The sequence below is a fragment of the Neomonachus schauinslandi genome, chromosome 5 (genome assembly GCF_002201575.2).
Source record: "Neomonachus schauinslandi chromosome 5, ASM220157v2, whole genome shotgun sequence".
Classification (NCBI taxonomy): Eukaryota; Metazoa; Chordata; class Mammalia; order Carnivora; family Phocidae; genus Neomonachus; species Neomonachus schauinslandi.
This window is the reverse complement of record NC_058407.1, coordinates 26,487,482-26,511,786: the sequence shown is the minus strand read 5'-3', so window position 1 is coordinate 26,511,786 and position 24,305 is coordinate 26,487,482. Positions and strand designations below refer to the sequence as shown.

Sequence of the window (24,305 nt, the reverse complement as noted above, 5' to 3'; positions counted from 1 at the left end):
TGTATATAAACATGTTTATGCTGTGTATATATATACACATACACACACACGCACACATAATATAATGTGTTAAACATATACACAAAGAGCTTCCTAATTATTTTTATGGCTAAATAGTACTATACTGTTGATACAATATTTAATCAGCTCCCTATGGTTGGACCTTTAGGTTGTTTCAATCTTTTGCTTATAATGTGTGATGCATTAAATCTCCATGTACATATGTCATTCATTCAACATACATATGAGGGGCTGTGGGGTCTAAGGGTATGTGCTTTATAATTTTGATAGATAATGCCCAGTTACCTTTCAGGGAAGTCTCACTCCCACCATCAATGAAACATAACCAATTTCAGCCCAGCATCCATAGTTATCAGGACAAGGTTTCAGTGTAAACCACTCTAGGAAGCTCATTTAGGAAACTGGTTGGTAAAGCCTGGTACACGGTACCGCAGAAAGGCTTTCCTGCCATAATTCGGAGTTCCAGAGAAAATCCTGGTGCCTCATCTGCAGGTGAATCAAAGCTCCCCCAAACTAGATTTTGCCAGCCCTTACCCATCTGCATCAACCGTGCTCCAAAGTCCCGATAAAAACTGCAACGTAGCTCCTAACTCACTTAAAATGGATGAGTGGTGGTGTTTTGTAAATTATGTTTTTATTTTGAAGCAAATCCTGGACTGTGGCATTTCACCCCCCCTGTGTTGCATTACACATCTCTAAAAAACGATGGGCAGTTTAAGTAACCATTCCCATGATGCTATTAAAACAAAGTTATCAGTCGTTCTTTAGAGTTACCTAATGTTGCGTTTGCATAGCTGAATTTTCTTCATTAGCTCAAGAATATCTTCTGGAAATTATTTTTGTTCAAACTGGTATCCAGACAGGGTCCTCAAATCACACATGGCTGCCCTGTCTCTCCCAGTCTAGAGTGGCCCCCTCCCATCCTTTAGCCACCACCATTGACTGACTGGGGAAATGAAGTCTGTTGTCTTGTCCAATGTCTCACATTATAGATTTGGCTGTTTGTTTCCCTGTGGTGTCACTCAGCGGCTTCCTCCCCTTTCTGCTTCCTAATACTAAATGAAAGTTCGCACTGAAGGCTTGATTAGATTCAGGTTTGGTTTTATTGGCACGAATCATAGGTGGTTCTGCCCAATGATGCCTTTGACGTGATGAATTCCTCCTGGATGGCAACCTGTCTTCTCTTGAGCTGCACTTGAGAACATTTTTATCAATTTTTTTTTTAACTGGTTTCCTGTTTCCTCTCTTCTCTATGACCACTTTCTAGAACCTGATCAATTGTTTGTCTCTGAGCTGATTAATAAGGACTATGAATTAGAGACGGGAAGACAAGAACCTGGCAGGCCCACACTTGGGCAGTGCCTGCCCAATGTTTCCCTGCATTCATTGTTCTCGGTAGGCTGACGTTGTCCAATAGAACTTTCCATGATGATGGCAATGTTCTGTATCTGTACTTTCAGTATGGTAGTCACTAGCCAGATGTGGCTAGCGAGCACTTGAAATGTGGCTAGTGTAACGGAAGTTATACATTCTCAATTAAATTTAAATAACCATATGTGGCTGGTGGCTACCGGACTGAATGGCGCAGCTATTGTCATTTTTAAAAGACTTGAGGTGCAGACCTTTTCCACCTCCCTTGGGACCTAACTGCTGCTACGTTTTTTTTTAAAAGTCCTATTTTAGTTACTGAGATTGACTCTTGCAGAGCTGCTCCTGCATTTAGTGGCAGTTCATGGGCTCCTAGTGAGCTACAAGTTGTACCAAATCCAAGTGGACTTGACCCAGAGCAGATGATTGGAAGGAAGTCACCACTGCAAGACAAAACCAGATTCAGGCCCAGGTCCTGGGAGCAGGGACACATGCAGGAAGATGCTCCATGTGCCCAAAATGATAAGGAGTCTTTGATAAAATAGCAAATATGTAATTACCATCAGGATATGTGGTACAGGATTGTTCTTGCTCAGTAGATGCACGCATGTAGACTTTGTCTGAAAAGAGTCTCAGGTGCCAGTTTTTCTTTTACAACCATGTGCCCAACATCACTGCTGTTCTCAGTGGTAGAGACACAAATGTGGATATCATATATGGATGTGTTCAAACTGATGAAATAATCAAACACCTTCGACTTTGAAAGTATTGCATTGGGCAAGGGGAGGGTATAAAGAACATTAAGACATGGTCTCTACTCAAAAGGAGCTTGCAGTCTACTAACATTAACATCCACTGTATATTTATTACGTGCTAAGCATCTTTCATAATTCTCCTTTGATCCTTAACAGTTGTATATAAGAAAGGCATTCTTAGCCCCATTTTGGAGATAAGAAAGTTGAGGCCCAGGAAGGTTAAGTAAGTTACTAGTTCAAGGTAGCACATCATACTCAAAGCATAGAGCCAGAACACACACCTGAGCTCAAGCTACCATTCTGTTTCTCCAGGACTATGGTAATGGTCTCCTGACACATCTTCACACTCATGCTTCCAACCTGCCCCCAACCATGTCAGTGCTCTGCTCAAACCCTGCAGTGGTTCCCTCTCTCTCACCTGGAGGAAGAGTAAGGTCTTTATACGGGCCTACAAGAACTTATGTTCCATACCTCTTACCTCACTGCCCACTGCGCTCTGCCTCACTCACTTGTTCTGCTCAAGCCACACTGGTCGCCTCAGGTTTTAGGGCCTCAGGACCAGTGGGTTGCTTGTCCAAGAGCATGTGTCACCCAGACATCCAAATGACCCACTCCATCATCTCCTGCAAGTAGCTACCTAAATATCACCTCTCAATGAGACCTACCCTGAACATGCATCCTTATGTTTTTACCCCATTTTATTTTGACCTACATCACCTTCTAATAGAGTTTATAATTTACTTATTGTTGGCCACCACTCCCCTACACACACACCCAAGTTCTATGAGGGTAGGATTCTACTCCCCCACCCTCCACTCATTTGTTCAATGCCATTTTCCAAACATCTAGGACATGCCAGATACATTGGGGCTATTCAGTAGACATTTATTGACCGAGGTGAGTGAAACTCAGGTGTGTCCAATTTCAAAGCCACACTTAGCTATATTTTATATATAAACACATACCTACCTGTTTGGGCCTGTTCAGTTGTCCTGGTTACTTTAAAATGTGTAAGTATGTAGAATTGTATAGGAGAATCAGAGTCTATGTCAAGCCAACTTCCTTTGGTTTTAAGATCACCTGGCATAGTATTAAGGGAGCTGTCTCTTGTAGCTTCTTGTAAAGCCAGAAGGGGTAGGGAATTGTGGACTTCGAGCTTCTACCTGTGAGGATACTGACCCAGCACCCAAGTTTGGGGTGTGTGTGTGTGTGTGTGTGTGTGTGTGTGTATGTATGTGTGTGTGCGCTTGCGCATGACTGTGCTTGTTCTTACCAGCCTTGTGGAAGACTGAGACAGCAGATGCTTAAGGACTTGGTACCTCAGCCCATATATGTAGTGAGTAAAAGAGCACGTGGTCTTAGAATTAAACTACAAGTCTTGCCACCCCGCTGTTTGATGTATTTAATAGAAATCGTATTTCTCTTTTTGAAAAAAAAAAATAGGTTATTCTTGGTGAGAATTTGACTTCAAATTGTCCAGAGGTTATTTATGAAATTAAAGAAGAAACACCTGTTTTCTACAAACTGGTTCCTCATCCTAAGAAGAATATCTACATCTATCTAACAGCCGGGAAAGAGGTAGGTAAAAATGCTAACTATTGCTTCTGACTTCTGAGTAAAAAGTGTTTAATTAATGTCATTATCTAGTAGTGAAGCTTTTACTTTGAACTATCGAGTTTAAACCCTGCTGCAGGCTTCAGGAAGACCCGCAGTGGCTCACAGACATGGAATTAAAAACCTTACTATCAGTAAGTAAGCAAGAAATATTACCTATTTAGACAATTTTATTATTGGCTGTATTTCCAATGCCAAGTTTTTCAGAAGAGGGTGTACTTGCAAATGGGTGCATAATCAGCAAGGTAACTGAATTTACACATTTATTGTGTGGGCACTGAACAGTTAGATGCATTTATGAATATACCGAATGGGATTGGCTTTGGAATTTGGGGTTAATATCAGGCCACAGTCTCCTACACATTCATGAACCAGGAAATATATGGCACTCACCCTCCCTCTCTTAATTTATCTGGCTGTTCTAGTTTTTCTTCTTGCTTCTGCTTACTGAAATAAAGAGAATATCTTTTTCCATTTTCTTCATTTTTACAAAGTGCTTTCACCAAGGGAAGGAAAGAAAACTAATTTGTATTCAATCACTACTGACCATGTACTAGTTACTATTCTAAATATGGTCTCTCTATGTGCATACAGTGTGCTTGTACACACCCCCCCATAAAAACAATGTTGGTGAAATATGTTAATAATTTAATGAGATAAAATTACCCTTATTTTATATATGAAGAGCCTAAGACTTGGAGAGGTTAAATAACTCGCCCGGGGTGTGTGTGGGTGTGTGTGTGGGTGTGTGTGGGTGTGTGGGTTAGACCTTGTCAGGGCTGGGATTTAAACTCTGGCCAGACATTAAAGCCCGTGATAAATGAGATCAGATCCCAAACTTGTGCAAACTAGCAGCCTATTCTGGCACGGTAATTTGGACCCATGGCCACCAGAACATACAAAGTGCAAAGGAAATCATTGAGACTTACGGAATGATATAATGGGATAACAGCGGCCCTTGGCCCACCCCCACTTTCCATTCTTTGTCTCTCGTTCTAAGGGAAATGGCAGTGATAGCAAGCTACATGTGCTGTTAGAGTCACAAGGTAGGTACACAAGCACTTTGTAGTCTCCAGAATTCCTAGAAAGGCCATATTGCCCTTTGCATGTTGCAAAGTCAGTTATGTCAGAATGACCACGTTGGGAGGGACAGTGGACCTGGTCTACGTTGGTAAACCAGTTGTTCACCCTATAGACTCTTCTTGAGCGGCTTGTTTCACCACTCAACGCTCTCCATTCTATTTCTTCCTTGGGCTTCCTGCACTTGAAAGATTTTTGTCTGTTCCACAAACTGCATGTATCAAGTAACTATTCCCATTCCCAGGCTTTATTTATCAAGGGCATCTGAAAACTGCCAGCCAGGGAACGGACTGTGCTACCACATGGAGCTGATAAAATTCCAGCCCAAAGCAGAGACTCTTGAAGTCTTGCTTGGCCCATGCATGTTTTTTCCATTCAACTTTTTGAAACATTGTGAATAGCTCATAAATTCTCATTACTACTTTCCTAGGAACTCAAGACTCTAATCTGGGAACCACTGGGAGAGCCACAGATAGCTGACAGGTCCTCACTTTCAGGAAGGTAAAAACTGCTTAGCCTCTGGTCATTCAAAGCCTGAAGTCCTAGGGAGAGTTTTTGACTGGGCATCAAAGCCAGTTATTTGTACATTCTTCACTTAGGTTTACTGCTGGGGATCCTATTAGTAAGATTCTGGTTGAGCCAGTATAATCCCTAGAGAGGCAAAACCTAGGGAAGGTTCTTTCCCAGACTCTTGGGGAGATAGTAACAGCCAAACTAATATGCCCTGGTACATCCATAGACTATGTGGCCATTAAAAATAACCACATGAAGATTTATGCATTGCTGTGGAATAGTCACTAGAATGTGTTATTAAGTTAGAGAAGCAGATCCAATGTAAGTACTTACAGTGTTCTCTCTTTTACATAGAGTTATGTTGTTTGTGTGTTTAAGTACACTGTATAATGGTTCTCACAGAATGTTCTAGAGACTCATATTCCACTAAGTGTTCTGGGCAAAAGTGGCCCTTGGAGGAGATGTTATTGACTATATCCCTCCTGGAGTATCATGAGCATATTCAAAGGCTCTCAGAAGCCTGTTCTAAGGAAATCTATTTGCCTTTTCAATATAAGGTTTCACATGTTTGTTGGACTGTGGGACCTTTTCTTCACACAATAGCAATAGCCAACATTTATTGAGCACTTAGTATGTGCCAGACAGTGTAATAACCCCATGAAGTCAGCAGCACCATCACCATTTCACAGATGAGAAAACAAGGTTAGAGAGATTACATATTTATGAACCCCCTCCCCCCAGCATTAAAAAGATGTGGTGTGAGCTACAAGGAAATAGCCACATTCTGGTAAACTCTGGCTCAGGCTGGTGGTCTGCTCCCACATCTTTCAGCAACACTGAGGATGTGAGAAATGGACAAGTGTATCCTCCATGAAGTCAACTTAGAATTGAGGAATACTCCTCAGGATAGCCTATTTTCCTCACGAACCCTTTCTAGAACTCTCCGTTTCTCTAACCTTTTAAAGAAGTTACTTCTACCTTCTAGCATGTACAGCTTCCTGGCTTAATGAGTTCTGCAAGTTCCTTACTACCTGCTGTGGGATTTTGCCTGCAGAAAATGTGCCGTGCGACCCTGGGGTCCTCTCTGCCTCCTGCCACCCCACTTCCAGGCTCTGACTGACTGTCTCAGATGCCTGGGTCTGCCCAGCATGGGCACCTGCTCTGTGGGGCTGCTGTTTCCTGACAACTGGAAGAGGCAGCTCGAGGGGCAGGCAGTGATTTCTTTTCTTTTCAACTCCGGTGGAGAGAATGCGAGCAAGCGAGCCAGGAGCTGAAGCGATGGAGTTACCCTGGCGGGGGTGTGGGATTCTCCTCATGTCCATGTCCAGCGCCAGCCTTGTGTGGACACTCCTGGGTCAGAGCCTTTGCCATCCCCAGGTGCTCATTTCCAAAGCACTACTGACCATACGTCAACTGTCTCTGTGTGAGGACCAGGTGACCTGATTCCATGGCCCCTTTGGAAATCATTATTAGCCGGTCAGAAACCTGACTGCGTATCAGACTCACCTGGGAGAGCACCGGAGAATACAGACCCCCTCGGCTGGGTCCCAGACCTACCAGCAGGAGTCTCTGCAGCGGGGGCAGCAGGGTATCTGGGGATCTGCACTTTCAAAAGCTTCCCCAGGGGATTCTGAGGACTGCTGCCCCATGTCATTACAGAGTCATTCCGAGTTCAAGTTGATAAATGTGCTCTTTGTGGCCCTACATCAGATAAGGCGTTGCTGTTTTTCTGGTGTTGCTTATGATTCCGTCTGAAGCGCTGTGGTATTTATTTTTAGGTGAGGAGAATTCGTGTTGCCAACTGCAGTAAGCATCAATCCTGCACCGAGTGTTTAACGGCAGCAGACCCTCACTGCGGTTGGTGCCATTCGCTACAAAGGTATTTCCTGATTCTTTCTCACCAACTCACTTTTTTTGGGCGGGGGGCCGGGGAAGGGTTATGGGCAGAACACTTGTTGCCCTGCTCTGACGACCCGTTCCAGTGACCTGGGGGAACCGAGCGCTTGGCCGCCGACTGAACTACCATGGGGTAATCCTCCTCATTCTCAGCGATGTTCCCAGCTGTGCCAGGGCCACGAGACGGTTGGACCGGAGCGCTCAGGGGTGCCCAGCCTGGGGGTGGGCGGCCGGCCGGGCGGCGACAGAAGGAAGGAGAGGCTGGAGATGTCAGCTCTGCTTGTACTTTCTACAGAGCTCTCCAAGACTCTGGGGAGACAGGCAAAAGGTTTTCCCTCCGAGGAGGTAAAAGAATAGGGATGTTTGAAAATTTTCAACGGGATCCTCATAATGTGTCGCCTGCGGTTGGCTCGGGGGAAGCCTCATTATTGATGGTGCTGTCTCCTAATGCGTGGTTCGGCTGGCGGGCCTGCTGTACAGCCTGAGTCTCGGGGCAGAATGGGCCGGGCCTGGTCTTGAATTACGATGGTCACGACCCACCCAGGCTCTGGGGCGACTTGTAGTGGCTTCCTCCCTGCCTCGGCAGCTCCTAGTCGCTGGGACCGGCCTGGTTGGGTTCGCTGTTGCCGTGGCAACCGAGTACTCGGGCTCCCACTACCGAAGCGAGGAGGAGAGTGAGCGCCTGAGCTGTAGCTTGGTTGGGGAAAGAAAGAAAGAAAAAAAAACAAACCAAAACAAAACCATAACAGTGTCTGTCAGTTTGGTGCTTTCAGTTTGTAAAGGTGAAAAAGGATAAGGAAGAGTAGAACAGGTGCAGAGAAGCCGAAGGCTGAACAAGGGGGCAGTTTGGGGAAAGAAGAGAGGACTGGGAAGAGAACCGGGGAGCCTCTGGGGATGGAAGCCCAGGGCAATGAAGGGAGAGGGCGAGAATGCAGTATAAGCAAGAGGTTCAGGAAACAAACTAAAAACGTGGGGACAGAATTAATTAGGAGTTCCCGGAGGAAGTCGAAAGCTGCGATGCAGCAAGACGCGTACTTGCCCTTGCCTTTTGCTGCGCTTCCTCACGGGACTGTTGCCCTCAGAATCACTGGCAGACAAAAGAAGCAGGGCCGGGAAGATGCTCATGCATAATTGTAATTGGGTAGGAATGTTTCCTTCGTGTCGCTTGTGGAGTCTAGAGTTTAAAGAAATTAACTGATCCTGAACAGCATTTCATCGTCACACACCCACTACACAGTTCTGCCGTATTCTTTCCCACCTGTTCCATTTAGGTAGGTTCCCTGTCTATATTTGCAGAGCTCCCTGCAGGGGTTAATTCGAGCAGTGGCCGGGATTCATTAGCCACGCAGAGCTAGTGGCTACTATTTTGGCAAACACAGGTCTGGAGCTCATGGGCGAGGTGTCCGGGCTGGTGAGATGAATTTTGGGGGTTAGATGTGTCTAGATGGGATGAAAGGAGCCTGAAGACCAGACAAGGGAGGCCATGTTGATTGAGAGGAGCAGTAGTTGGGGAACTGAGCACAGAGGTGGTGCATTGGCTGGGGGTCAGGGAGATGAAGAGGGGGAGGGAACAGCCAGAAAGGGAAGAGGAAAGACTGAAGGAGGTGGCTTCCATTATGCCAAGGCAAGAAAGGAGGGAGCAGTCCGCTGTGCCAGATGGTGCTGAGAGTTTGGGCAAGAGAAGGGAACTGATCCACTGGACTTAGCAGGTGATGATTGGTGACCATGACAGGGGCCGTTGTGGCAAGTGGTGCTAACGCAGCAAGAGAAACTAAGGAGAGAGCAGAGCAGAGACAACTCTTCAGAGGAGCTTTGCTGAGGAAAACAGCAGAAAGATGGAGCAGACACTGGAGGAGAAAGTAAAATCCAGAGGGTCTTGTTGTTTTTAAGATGCATGAAAGCACACTGTGCTTTGGGGCTATTGGGGAAGTTCCAGTAGAGAAGGGGAAACTGATGGTGCAAGAAAGAGAAAGGGTTGCACAGTGTTGTGTCTCAGAAGATGAAAGAAAATGCGATCTAGCGTGAGCGTGGGGAGGCAAGCCTCGGGCAGGAGGTGCGCAAGTCATCCTTGGTCACAGGAGGGAAGGTGCAGAATGTGGGTCCTGGGGCAGGTGGGTGGGGGAGGTGTGTGCAGCGTCAGTTTGTATTGCTTATGTCATGTTCAGTGACTTCGGACCAGTGAGAGTGAGGTGGGGGAGGAAGTGCTGGAGGTTTGAAGGGAGAAGAGAGAGAAGATAGGAAAGAGAGCTGGACAGAGAATGGAGATGGGAAATACAGAATGATTGCCAGGTAGCAGGAGGGTCCCATTGAGGACAGTTGTCTTGCTTTTGAAGCGAGAACACTCAGCGTGGTTTTGCTTTCGAAGGCTGCATTCAGCTCTGCTGGTGTAGTCATAGAGTTGGGGAGAGCTAGATTTAGCAAGGTAGGGCTTTGCAGGAAATACATCAAGAGAGGGGAGAGGGGCCTAGGAACTGAGGGTGTATCCAAGGGATGGACGATGGTATTGACATGGATATTTTTACTTAAAGTAGTGGACTCTGGGCTCTCAGCTGGACGTGAACTCCAAGGAGGGGAGTGAGGTATGGGAAGAGGGGGCAGGATCTGTGCATGGAAGGTTGCGGTTGGATTTAAGATTTGTTGGAACTGGGGAACTGGAAAGGGTAGTAGTTGGACTGCAGGGAGGTCATGGATGGGGTGGTGCTATTGGTAATGACAAGGTCTAGGGTACGGTCGTGCACTTGAAGTAGGATGGAAGACAAGATCGTTGGTAGGGAGAGGGTCAAGGAACTGAGGTAGCAGAGTGTTAGATCAGTCATCTGTTTGGAAATTACAGTCCCCAAGACTGACTGTGGAAACAGTGTCGGAGCAAAATAGTCCAGAAGAGGAAGGAATTGGCAGGGGTGGGGGTGAGCTGTAGAAGGTTGCAACACGGAGGGCTTCGGGGTGGTGTGGGCTGATGGTGTGACTGCCTGAGCTTCCAAGCTGGGGCGCATTGGGGGGCAGGCTTGGAAAAGGGGAGGAAAGAAGAAGCATCCAGAAAAGGCAGCAGGACACTCAGGACGAGTGAGAGGAAGCAGCCAGCCCCTGAGCTGGCTTCGAGGAAACTGCATCCCCAGGGGAGAGGCTGGTTTTGTAAGCACAAGAAAGTAAGAGGTATGGTCAGAGAAGAGGTTGAAGACACCGGGGCATTTATTGACGACGGGCTAGGAGTTCTAGCCTTCTATAAAACTAGGACTCAGGCTTCCCCTGGTCTCCTCTTGCTCCCTCACCCCTGTCCCAGTACTTTCCGAGAGGAAGGGTGCTTTTAAAATCTAAACCAGGTCATGTCATTCCCCAGTTTAAAACTTGCCCTGGCTTTCTCTCTTAGAATCCAGTCTAACTCTCTTACTACAGGACCTACATACATTGTCTGACCGTTCTGTGCCTCCCATGCCTCCCTCCCTTCTGTTCACTCCACCCCCCCACACTGGCTTTCTTTCTGACTTAGGACTATACCAGGCTCGTTCCTGCCTCTGGTACTTTGCCCTTGTTGTTGCCTTAGTCTAGAATATTCTCCCCCAGATCTTTCCGTGGCTGGCGCTTTCCTGATCTCCCAGTCTGAAGTGGCCTCACCTCACTCATAATCACCTCACTGTTTTATTTTCATCACGGCCCCATCACTGGTCTGAAACGATCTTATTTCTCTGCCTCTCTTGTTAAAATGTAAGTTCCATGAGCAGAGGGTCCTTGTCTGTCTTGTTTACTACTATATCCCCAGAGTCTAGAACAGTGCCTGACACAGAGTAGATGCTCAAAAAATATACGTTAAGTGAATGAAGTAGATTGAGTGATTGAGAAACTCTACCAGTTGTGGGTTGAAACTTGTGCATAGAACATTCTAGACTGATGGCCCTTCCCAGCCACATCAGATCACTTGGTTTCAACCTGGCTTGATTCTGGCCTAAGACGAAATAAAACTAAGCCTCAGATCTGTGACTCATATTGAGTTCCAGTACCATTCAAAATTAGGAATTCTAAAGGGGGATGTTTTCTTATAACTGTAGAGCATCCTACTGTGTTTATTTTAAATGTCACAGATTTATTTAGAAAAATAATTTATTTTCCCTTTCGAGAAGGTTGAGCTTTCTTGCATATGTGTCTAGAAAATGGATTTGTTGGGAGTGGGGGGTGGGCAAGAAAACTATCTTAACTTCCTTTTGATCGGGTGTTAAGAATAGGCATCTAGTATAAGCAGATAAAAAGCAATTAGATAAACAATGAGCTCTAAAATGTCTAGTATTTTATTGTTGGAACCTCAAATCCAACCTGTGCTGAATTTGTCTGTGTGGGTGGAAAGCGAATTTTTGCAGGCTGAATATCTTGGGTTTGGAAGCAGTTTCTCAGTTTTTCCCATATTGCAAAGCATAGCACATGTGTTCAGTTATGGATTTCCACAAAACTGGCAATCCTGAACCAATGAACGGGTGAGGTTCCAAAAGTTCATTTGCAAGTTTGTTTGGCACTCAGAATACATTTTCCCATAGAAACAATGTCATAAATTAAGGACTCAGTCCCAAGCCAGCCCACAAAATCCCATTTATTTGGTTTTAACAAATATTTATCGAGTATCTACCAAGAACCCAGTGTGGGAAATGAGACAGCTAGGTGTTGCTGAGAGAAATCAGATGCCATTCTTGGCCTGAAGGAATTCACATGCTAGCTAGGGAGACAGACATGTCAATAGCCCACATGCATTCATTTAGTCATACATCCAACTGACCGATATTTGTTGAGCACCTGCGATGTGATGAGGCCTACGATGGATGTTCGGCTCAGAGTTGTTTCTTGCCTTCATAGAGCCTGCAGTCTAGTGAGGAATGTAGGCCAGTGTATCAGTCAGGTTTCTGGTCCAGTGATACTGTGTTAACAAACTCTTAGTGGCTTAAAAGAAAAAACATTTATTCCTCTTGTTCATGGGTCTGCTCCAGTGGGAGAGGGTGGGGTTGGGGGTAGGGATGTCCTCTGCCTCAAGGTGCTGGTGGAGAGGCTGATTCGGGTCGTCTTCACACATCTCTCATCCTGCACATACCGTTGCCCAGGCAGACAGCAAGCAGAAGTACGAGAGGCCGTGCTCAACTGGGCAGCACATGCAAAGCCTCCGCTCATGTCGTGTTTGCTGGTACTCCACTGGCGAGCACAGCCCAAGGCCAAGCCCAGCATCAGTGGGGTGGGGAATATGCTCTACTCTAGTAGGAGACCATGGAAATGGGGCCAAGGGTAGGGACGGGTCATTCCAGTGCAGGAGAGGGTGAAGAGCTGGGCACACAGTCCAGTCTACCTTAACAAGTAAAAGAGCTCCCAATCTACCAATAAGTACATAGCGTATATAATAAGGGTTTGCACAGAGGCAGTGGAGGATTCCATGGGGGCACATAAAAAACGTCTAGCCCACCTTCACAGTAAGGGAACGTTTGCTGCAAGAAGAAATGTCTCAGCTGAACCTGAGGCGTGAGCAGGTATCAGCCAGATAAAGCCGTGGCAGGTGACGGGTGAGGGAACAGGTAGGCCGTAGCTGTAGGAGCACCTGGCCCGATGCTCAGTGTGGATGGAGCATACAGCCTTGGGGTGCGGGGTGGAGGGGGGAGCCGTTGAGAAAGTGGCATGGTAGGCAGGAGCAGTGGAGGACTGGCCTTATAAGCCGTGTTAAAGAATTTCCATTTTGTTGGAAGGACTTTGGGGAGCTATTGCAGAGCTTAATTAGAAGAGTGACCAGTTCAGATGTGTGTTTTAGAATAAGCATTCTGGTGAAGATAGACTAGAGGGGCCCTGCTGGATGCTGGCAGACCACTTAGAAAGTGGTTTTAAAACAGCAAGAGATGGGGAACTGGTTAGAGGGATGATAGTAGCAATGGGAAGAAATGGATGGACTCAAGAGCTATTTGGGAGATTGGATTGAGAGGACTTGGTGATTAATTAGATTCCCCCTTGAGTTTGACACACTCAGAATAGGGTTATAAAATGAAAAATAAAATATCAAGGTGGCCATGGCCACTGTTTTTCTGGAAGATGTATTCTTTCTCCCTGATCTAAGTCCTCATAAAGACAATGAAGAAGTGATACCCAAACATATGATGTATTCTTAGTGTGTCCCAGGCATTGGACTAGGCACTAGATTGGAGCCCAATGGATGAGAACTTGTCGGAGGGGCAAGGACTTGGGAGTGATGCCAGAGCTGAGTCTCAGAGGGTGCAGTGGGGTGAGTTCCTGTTCTTTTCCCAGCAACACAGTGACCTTGATGTTGAGATGGTAGAGGAAGGAGTGCGGGTGTCTGGCTTGGGTGACCAGAACGACAAGGTGTCATTACTGAGCAGGAATGTAGGGGGGGTGGCCTGTTTGGGATGCACAGCAATGCCGGGGGTGACTTCCACTCTGGCAGTCCAGGCGAGGAGGAAGAGTGCAGGGCCTGGAGTCGACTTGCTTGGGATTGAATCCAGGTTTCTTTGTGACTTGCAGATTCCTTATCTTCACTGTGCCAATCTCCTCTTCCATAAAGTAGGGCTAATAATACCTTAGAGGGTGGCTGAGAAGATTAAATCAGATCATGTGCATAAAGACCTGGGCATGGTACCTGGGTCTTAGTGAGCACTCAAGTAACGTTAGCTATTGTGATGGTGGACATGCAGAGGAGGAAGCCGTTAGTTGTAACCAAGGTTGGGAAAGGCTTCAGAGAGGAGGTGGCATTAAAATTAGGTCTTGACTAAAATTAGCACAAGAGACAACAGGTGTTTGTGAGGATGCAGAGAAAGGGGAACCCTCTTGCACTGTTGGTGGGAATGCAAACTGGTGTAGCCACTCTGGAGGACAGTATGGAGGTTCCTCAAAAAGCTAAAAATAGAGCTACCCTATGATCCAGCAATCGCACTGCTAGGTATTTACCCAAAGGAAACAAAAATACAGATCCAAAGGAGTGCATGCACCCTGGTGTTTATAGCAGCATTATCAAAAATAGCCAAACTATGGAGAGAGCCCAAATGTCCCTTGACTGCTGAATGGATAAAGATGTGGTATATATATATTTAAATACACACACACACACACACACACAGACACACACACACTGGAATATTACTCAGCCATCAAAAAAAAAAATGAAATCTTGCCATTTGCAACAACATGGACAGAGCTAGAATGTATTTTGCTAAGCAAAATAAGTCAATCAGAGAAAGATGAACCATATGATTTCACTCAGGTGGAATTTAAGAAACAAAATGGATGAACATTCAGCAAGGGGATAAAAAGAAGGAAACAAATCATGAGAGACTCTTTTTTTTTTACTTATTTTTTTTATTCTTATGTTAATCCCCATACATTACATCATTAGTTTTAGATGAAGTGTTCCATGATTCATTGTTTGTGCATAACACCCAGTGCTCCATGCAGAACGTGCCCTCTTTAATACCCATCACCAGGCTAACCCATCCTCCCACCCCCCTCCCCTCTAGAACCCTCAGTTTGTTTTTCAGAGTCCATCGTCTCTCAAAATCATGAGAGACTCTTAACAATAGAGAACGAGCAGGGTTGATGGAAGGGGAGGTTGGGGTGGGATAGGTGGGGGATGGGGATTAAGGGCACTTGTTGTGATGAGCACTGGGTATTATGTGTAAATGACGAACCACTCAACTCTACTCCTGAACCAACACTGAACTGTATGTCAACTAACTAGAATGTAAATAAAAGAAAGATTAAAAAAAAAAAAAATCAGGCCTTGAAGCCTGAGTAGACTTTCCCCAAGGGACCAGGGAGGGGAAGGCGTTTTAGAGGATCCAGCATAGTGAGTGGTCTTCTGAGGGAGCGGCAGATTGGATCGAAGCCCTAGAGCGTGCTGGCTCTAGAAAGGACGGGCATGGGGGCTTGGGTGGGACCAGGATGTGAAGGGCTCTGAGTTTGGACTTCATCTCAGTGGGTGCTGGAAACCCACTAAAGGATTTTCAGCAGAGGACACGCTCATATTTGTGTTTTAAAAAGATCATCCTGATGGCAGGGTCCAGCACGAACCGCACTAACCCGAGCACCAGCTTTATCAGACTTCCCAACCATCCGCCTTCCAGGCTCCACTGTCTTTTGGTATATCTCGTAATGAACGAGCTTATCTCCTGTCTCGTCCTGAGTCATCTACTTGGCCACTCTTCCTCCAGCCTTCATGTACCTCCCCGCCTCTCCGAGCGCCACCATGGGGCCCCGCTTGCTCTGGTGCTAGTCACGTAATGGAACCGGGGTTGGGTGCTCTTGAGAAAACGGGTCGTGCAGGAAAGACCAAGCTGCTTTACCGTCCCTCGCTGTCATGTCTCACTCTGCACAGGGAGTATATGGGGTAAGGCTGTACTAATCATAATCAGCAGGCATGTGAACTACAAGGTGTCTGCGGTTCCCCTTGATGATTTGTATAAACCTGACACTTGCCCATAGTCTTCTCCAGGTTTACTTCCATGTAGACACGTGGAAAACCTTCAAGCAGCCCCAGCCAGCAGCAGCTGGTAGATCATTCCTTGACCCGGCCTGACGACAGGGCTCTGGCCAGTCCTACTGTCAGCCTTCCTGAAAGGGTGGGGGTAACAGAAGGGGATTTTGAATACAAGAGAGAAAAACTGAAATGTGACTGCTAAACATATTTGTCCCCAGCACTCCAGAGTAACCACCACCACCACCACCAACAACAACAACAACAAAAGGAGTTAAATGATTTGCTTATGGCCACATCCAGTTCCTTACACTGCTCTCCTGTGCCGGGGTCTGCCTCCCCTCTCTCCTCCAAGAGACACTCCCTCCTCAAGCCTCCGCGGCCATTTTTTAGCTCTAAGGGCCCTAGGCTGTGACTGCCCAAAAACTTGGCCAAGGCAACCCCTGGGGAATGGTAAGCCATAACCACACTCTCGTGAGGTCGGCGTTCCTGCGGCCCGGTCTGTCCTCCTGAGGGGCGGGCGGTATGCAGCAGAGACGCCCACTGAGGGCTTCTCGGTAGAGGAGCCCCCTGGGGTGTGCCCACTGACCCTTCAGGACACAGTTGCAGTGCGCCTCCCCTGAGAAGCCTGCCCCAACCCCAGGCCCACTCTGCGTGGGGGGGTGGGGGTGGGAACATGCTTACCCTACACCGGACGCTGTGCCGTGTGCCATGCCCTGTTCCAGGTAGGCCCCCTGCTGCCCTGTGAAGTCAGCACTAGGACAATGCCCACATTCGGGATGAGGAAACAGCCTTAGGTTGTGTATTGCTCTCCCACTGCTGCTGTAACAGATGGTCACAACCTTAGGGCCTTAAAACAGCATATGTTTAGTATCTTACAGTTCGGGAAGCTGGAGTCTGTAGTGGGTCTCACTGGGCTACGGTCGAGGTGTTGAAGGGGCAGTGTTTCTTCGCGAGGCTGCAGGGAGACTGCATGTCCTTGTCTTTTCTAGCCTCCGGAGGCAGCCTGCCTGCCTTAGCTCGTGCCTCCTCGAGGTCGGCATCGTCGAAGTCGGCAGTGGGGCACCTTCTTGCATCCTCGAAGTCGGCAGCGGGGCACCTTTACATCTCTCGGGCTCTGAATTCTGTTTCCATCGTCAGGTCCCCTTCTCTGACTCTGACCTTCCTGCCTCCTCTTGATCCCCATGTGATTACTGTGGGCCCACACAGATCATCTACGACAGTTTCCCCATCTCGAGATCCTTAATCACATCTGCAAGGTCTTTTAGCCATGCAAGAGAACATAAGCCCAGGTCCCCAGGGATGGAGATGTGGGTATCTTCGGGGGCCGTTACTCTGCCGACATCGGGTTGCACAGGTAGTGGAATCTAGCTTGAACTCTCAAGCCAGCGCCTTCACCCCCCACCATAGGGAAAGGGAAGAGGAATGAGGAAGAGATATCATCCCTTGTGGCAGGGGCAATAAAGAGAAGAGCCTGGTCTAAATGGACCCTTGGTGGATGCCTGGCTATGCCTAAGAAAGATGATGGGACTCGGAGCCAACCTGACTTGTAGAAAGCCTTCCACCTTGAAAGTGTAAGCATCCATGCTTTCAGTTAACAAGTATCTATCAAGACCCTAGTGTGTGGCTGGCGCTGTTTTAAGCACTAGGATTCTGCAGCAGTGAACAGCACCGCCCTAAATCTTTACCCTCGTGGAGGTCCTTCTAACGGGGTGTTCAATTCCTAAGGCTGCCCTAGCCAATGACCACAGTGTCAGTGGCTTACAACAACACAGATGTATTCCCTCACAGTTTTGGAGGCTAGAAATCCACAACCGAAGGCTCTAGGGGAGAGTGCTCCCTCTCTTCTTCCAGCTTTAGGGGCTCCTGGTGTTTCTGGCTTGTAGCAGCAGAACTGTGAGCCCCGCCTCTCTCACGACATGGGCTTTTCCTCTTTGTGTCTCCAAATCTCCTTCTCCTTTCTCTTTTCCAGACACCAGGCATTGGATACCTTAAATCCAGGAGGATCTCCTCTTGAGATCCTTGCATTACATCTGCACAGACCCTCTTTCCAAACAAGGTCACCTTCTGAGGTTCTGGGTGGACATGAATGTTGAGGGAGCATTGTTCATCTCACCACATGGGGGAAGAGGGACCATGTAAGCATAAAGAAAGAAACAGCATGTCAGATGGTGATCAGTGTTCTGAAGAAAAATACAGCCAAGGACGGGGGGAAGGGGTGCTGGCTGGAGGCCCCAGAGGTTGCAGTTTGAACCGGAGTGGTCCCCGAAGGCCTCACAGAGCACGTCTGAGCCAAGACCCGAAGGAGCACATTCAGCTCTGGAGATGTCCCCCTTCGTGGGTTATGGCCAGCCCTAACTGAGTGGCCAGAAAGACAGTTTGAGACAGAAAATGGTTCTCATTCTGCCTTCATTCCTCCTTTCTTTCCAATCCGGGATGTGTCCTCGTGCTTGCAGCCTGGACAGTGACCCTCCTTGATGGTCCAGTGCGGTTCCAATGACAGCGATCATGGTAATCATGGGATTTGGCGGGGGGGCCCTCCTTCTTGGATGAGGACCCCATTGTGCCGACTAATTGTGTAGAAGCAAGTAGCACAACTGTCTGTGGGGAGGAAGCAGTGGGGAGCAAAGAGGAATACACTATTCGGACCTCAGGGCATTCCTGAATTACCCTGGCCAAAGCCCAGCCCGTGCACGCGGGTTAGCCAGAATGCTGAAAGGGGTTTGGGGGCCTTCTAACAGTGGAGACAGGTTTTGGGTGAACCGAGATCCCCTGGGTTGTTCTGCATTTGTATCCACTGTTAGGAGCTGTGAACAAATCCTACACTTTCGAAGCAGAAGGAAGAGAGGGGGTGAAATCATGGAGGGGCAGAGCTCTTGGTACCCCGAGAGCTGATAGAGGTCGACACAGGGAAAAGGCTCACCTTACTCAGAAGCCAGTTTTGTTTGGAAGCTCTGGCCGCCGAGGTCCTCCGAGCGCAGCATCCAAACTGCTTACCCACACCATCTTGTTAATTGATGTTCCCTGACTCGGAACAAGTACCATTAGGAACGCCCCTTTTAGTAAATACATGTTTTAATGGAATAGATTTTTTTGAAATGACCTTATCTCAGGCAGCAGGCACTTTCATAAGTATGTATTGACTGGCTTTTAAAAATTCCTCAAATGTTTTCACTTGTCTTTGTGACCTAGAAGATGTCTTGTTCCCAGCACCTTCTCCACCTTCAAGCACAACGTTCCCATCTTCTTTGGAAGCCTTCCAGGCAGGCTTTCATGTTTTTGCTTTTGTAACATTTTGTAAAGCTTGGGTGCTTATGTTCTGCTATATAGAGAGGGGACCGTTTCTGATAGGACAAGCGGGGCATTCAGTATTGCTCTCAGGAAGATGGGTCACCTGCTTTCCTGGTGGGGAAATGGAGGCCCAGAGAGGGGAAGGTATGTGCCCCCAGCTGCACAGGGCATGTGGAGAAGAGCAGCTTTGAATCCAGATCTTCTTGACTCAAAAGGCATCGTTTTCCCATGTTTATTTCCATCTTATGTATTTTAAAAACACCTCCCTTAAGTTCTTCAGCTCATGGTTTATGTTTGGAAGCAAAAACCACCAGCTTCAGTAAGCTCATCACCCACAAAAGAACCACATGGGGTGAAGGCTACAAATCCCTTTTGTGTGAGTGTTTCAGTCTGCAAATGTGTTTTATGTGTGCTAAATAGCTCTGAGTTTCAAGACAAAGGCTGGTTTTCCACCATGCCAGTTAACAAGCCAGCCCAGTGAACAAAAATCAATGAAACAACTTATGCTGGTATCATGGAGACGTAGTCAAGAATTTTAGTCGCTTTAAAATTGAATTCTTTTTTTTTTTTTAAACATATGTTCTTTTTTTTTTTTTTTAAAGATTTTATTTATTTATTTGAGACAGAGAGAATGAGATACAGAGAGCATGAGAGGGAGGAGGGTCAGAGGGAGAAGCGGACTCCCTGCCGAGCAGGGAGCCCGATGCGGGACTTGATCCCGGGACTCCAGGATCATGACCTGAGCCGAAGGCAGTCGCTTAACCAACTGAGCCACCCAGGCGCCCTAAAATTGAATTCTTAATCCAATTCAGCTAACGCTTGTTGGATACGGGCTGTGGGTCAGGCCCTGAACTAGGCCCTTGGGGAAGAGAGATGAATGAGGCTCTGCCCTGGAGAATCTCACAGGTTACGGTGTGAAGCATACACCAAGCAAATACTGTCCATACACCATGAAAAGTGCTCCTAGCTGGTGCTCAAGGCATGGGGAGACCCCAGAGAGCCCTTTAGTCTTGGGAGGAAGGCATGTTGTGATTGAGCATCCTCCAAGAAGCCTTGCACTTGGTCTGCCTCCTTACGGAGGAAAGGTACACTGCATGTTGCCCCCGCGTGTGTGAGCAACGCCCGTGGACAGTCTGATGCACCTTATTGCCCGGATCCCTGTCTCATCACTACCATTTTGTGTGTGTGTGGCTTATGTCACCCAAATTTTTCCCTAAAGTCTGTTTCACTTGCCCGAGGAATAAGTATCACAACAACCACTACTATTTACTGAGGCATTACTGTAAGCCTCAGTTAAATAGATGCACATTTTGCTAACAACTCCATGCGGTAGAAACCATGCATATCTGCATTTCTGCAGATGGACAGCCTGAGACACAGAGAGGGCACGTGACTTGGCCAATGTCACAGGCTTATAATTGACAGAAGTGCTCTTCCCTTTGTTTACTAGCCAGTCTGGTCTTCAGTCAGTTCCTTGCAGAGAACAGAGTTCCAAGCTTTAAGTGAACTCAGGGTCCTCGCACATGCTGCCCCTTCTCCCTAGAATGCTGTTCTGGTTATTCCTGATGTGGCTCGATGGTTTTCATCCTAGAACTCTGAGCTGAAATGTCACCTTTCTTGACCAATCTAAAGTAACTCCTCCGTGCTACATTTTTGGTTTCTGCAGAAGACTTACCTTAATTTGAAATTATTTTAAATTATTGTTTATTTGGTTTATGTCTGTGTGTCTCACTGGAATGTAAGCTTATTAACAGGGGGGACTTTAACTGGTTTATATGTTGATATGTCCACAGTGCCTACTATGGTCTTTGGTGTCTGGTGGCACTCAGTAAATATTTGTGGTGTGAATGCCAAACACGGCACTCGGTCCTGGGGTTTGCCAAGGTGAATAAGGGGTATTCCCTTGGGGGACCTGCAGTCTGCTGGGAGAGACAGGCAATCAGCAACTAATGCGATATGCTGTATACACCTGGAGCACGTGTAAGGTGCCACAGGGACACAAAGGAGGGAGCTACTGTTTTGCCTGGAGCTTGGGCAGACATCATGGAGGAAGTGACATTGAACTCGCCTTAACTAAGGAACATAATTTCACCAAGTATACTGCAGGCCCAAGGGCCCTCTGGGTGCCGTGGGAACAGCATATGCTAGGAAGAGCCAGGCAGGTTTGCACTGCATGTGTTAATCAAATAGACTCATCAATCCACAGTTGCCTAGGGATGAGTTTGTAGAAGAAGGCAGGAGCTATATCATAGTGCCAGGGTGGAGACATGACCATGGAAACTTGTGTTCTAGGCTTCTGGTCATAAAAGACACATAGGTAGAGGAGTTTGGTGCAGGCAAAAGGGTGCCATTGAAGGTTTTTAAGTGGGAAGTGCTATGAGCAGCTCTGTGTTTGAGAATAACCTAGATGTCTGTATGGAGGCACTGGAGGTGGGAAGGCAGGAGCCCAGCTACAAGGTGATGGATGAGGGTAGGATGCAGATAACGTAGAGGATGCTTAGAATTAATAGGTCATTATCAACTGAATATGAGAGTTGAGAAAAGAAGCCAAGGAAGGCCCAAAGTTTTCTAATTTGATCCACTATTTGAATTACTGCTCATTAGCCAAGTTCAGGCAGTGTTTCCCAGTGTGCATGACTAGAATGTCTAAAAATGTTGGAAGATGTTGCATCATTCATTCCTGTCTTGGAAAGTTGCAAGGTACTCCAGCATAGTCAAGGCTCTGAGAAGTCCTGCAGCAGAGAAATTAGTTTAATTTTATTTGCCCAGTGTCTCCCAAACCTCTTCACAACAGAACCCTACTTTAACACTAACACCCCCCCCCAAAAAAAACAACGCAAAGAACATGTTGTTTTCTGAGAAGTGACTAAAACCTATATTTTCCTATATGAGCCATGCTCAGGGAGGACCTGTTGACTTTTATCTTGGCATTTATGATGCCGCTCTCCTGGCAAGCCTTTGGAAACTTTGAGGAATTTGGCACAGGAGTAAAGACCGCCGAGGTTCACGCTGTGCCACCTGATCGCTTTGCCTCACAGTTTCCTCATCCTTGCAGTGGAGCCGATAATAATAATGTCTATTTCCTGAGGTGGTTGTGAGGATCAATGAGTTAATTTCCAGAAAGCCCGAGGAGCAGTGGCTGGCCTGTGGGAAGGGCTCAGTAAGCGTTAGCTTTTGTGTGAGGCCATAGAGCTGCAGAAATGTGAGCTACACTGCCTGGTTTTTGTGTCCCAGGCCCTCCACTTGCTAATTCTGTGACCTTGGGAAAGCGATATGGTACCTTTCCCCACCTCAGTTTCCCCCATCTGTAAAGGAGAGACAACGATCATTCTTACTTCATAGGTTTGTTATGAAGAACAAATGAATCTCATCATGTGAAAGAAGGTGGCCCTGGCATGTGAGATGGTTTCATTTAAAAAAAAAAAAGTCCTCTAAATTGCCTCTGGAATTAGCATAATTTTATCACGTAGATTGACTTTTGGCTCCAGTGACGAAGGTCCAATTTTTCAGCTTCCCTAGCATGTTATTTTGATCTGGTATTTTGGCATCCCCCCTTCCTGACCCCGGAGCCCTTGGCTTCAGGGTGTAGTTTGCCATAGGGGCATCCTATTCTCTTCTATTCGGTCGAGTGTGGTTTCTTCATCTCTTGGACTGACAATGTCAATAAAAGCCCCCCCGCCCTTTCCTAAAAATGCCGGCATTTGCTTGAAATCCCTTAGCAGAAGACCTTGGGATGCTCTTACAGTGACACCTTTGCCCCCCGGTATGGACACAGCCTCCTGTGCCCTGAGAGAGAGGCTGGATCGTTTCCTTGTTAAAAGTTTTCGGATATTATATCAGTATAGAATCTTTGGAATAGGTCACACCGACCCCATGTTCAAGCCAATTACCTGATATTTAGTTATCAGTTTCCTTCAGGGACTATCTGCTCTTGGTGAACAATTAGATTAGGGGATGCTGATGAAATTCGAGCGGCAGGAAGTAGAGGTTTTATTTCTGAGCTCAGAGTTTCTATTTCAAGTTTGAGTAAATGGGCTTTTTGAGGATGGAGGCAGGGAGGATGGCTCCTCCCCCTGCACTGCCCCTTCTGGAACCTGCCAGGCGCCTGTGGGTTCTGAGTGTGAAGTTTGAGGTCTACTCGATTCCCCTGGGCGCTGCAGGTGGCAGGACAGAGTCCTAGGCTGTCTCCAGAGGAAGGGCCATGACACCGTGTTGTAGATTTTGACCTTCGGAGTGGGTGCCAGGGATCCAGCAGAGACATCAGGTGTAGTAGGTTCCTTAGGGACAGCAGAAGTCCTCCAGGGGCTTACGTGCTTTTTGCCAACGTTCCTATTAGCAGCTTCTGTTTTAGATCAGCCAGAGGCCTGATCTATGGGCTGCTTTATGGGTTAGTTTACATGTTGATGTGGGATTTTTTTTTTTCTTTTTTTAATTGGAAGGAGGCCAAAATCAGAGAAAAGAGATCACCCTAGGGAGGGGCTCCCGGCAAGGAGTCCAGTTGGCCCCATCCGAGCCTAGGGGCCTCTCTGACCTCAGGCCAGGACACTGGGCCCTGCGGGGCACAAGAAGAACTTCCCTCCTAAATTCTGTTAGGATTTTGGACAATTTTTGCACAGTAATAAGCACTGAGTTGCTCTTTGGGCTTCTCAAAAGGGAAAAGTTATGGGCGCCTGGGTGGCTCAGTTGGTTAAGCGACTGCCTTCGGCTCAGGTCATGATCCTGGAGTCCCTGGATCGAGTCCCGCATCGGGCTCCCTGCTTGGCGGAGAGTCTGCTTCTCCCTCTGACCCTAACCCCTCTCATATGCTCTCTCTCATTCTCTCTCTCTCAATTAAATAAATAAAATCTTAAAAAAAAAAAAGGGAAAAGTTAACTCAAAGATTGTAAACTTAAGTATTCCAGCATGTTGCTGACCTAGGTGGATAGTCATACCTCAAGAAGTAGGTGAGAAAGGGCTTCCATTGTCCCAGGCTGTCAAATACTAATGACAGAAGAGCTCACTTACGTGCCAAAATTCACTTTTATCCTAGTTTTTCAGGGCTTTAATATCTGTCACTTAAATTTTAAAACTCATATTTACGAACACTACTCTAACTTCGGTGACACTGAATTGTGGGATTGAAGCTTTTTGCTTATTGTAGCATTTATTGCACTACTTAATTCAGTAAATATATAAAAGTAGCCTTCAATATATTTTTATATTATTTTACATGTTTTTACCTGCAGTCATGTATGTGAAATTTACCTTGGTAACTGAGATGTCATGCTAAGGACCAATAAAGTCTCACTGAACAAGAGAAAAAAAAAAGAGAGAGATCCTGGCCTAATAGA

The 24,305-nt window shown here is 46.8% G+C and overlaps 1 protein-coding gene across 1 annotated transcript in view; it reads left to right on the top strand.

Moving 5' to 3' along the window:
• Window positions 1-24,305, top strand: part of PLXNC1 (plexin C1) — a 141,707-nt gene that overhangs the window by 26,185 nt on the left and 91,217 nt on the right. Inside the window, exons 3-4 of the mRNA XM_021687526.1 lie at window positions 3,588-3,722; window positions 7,130-7,230. Coding sequence (XP_021543201.1) covers window positions 3,588-3,722; window positions 7,130-7,230 — 236 coding nt within the window. The remainder of the gene's footprint in view (window positions 1-3,587; window positions 3,723-7,129; window positions 7,231-24,305) is intronic.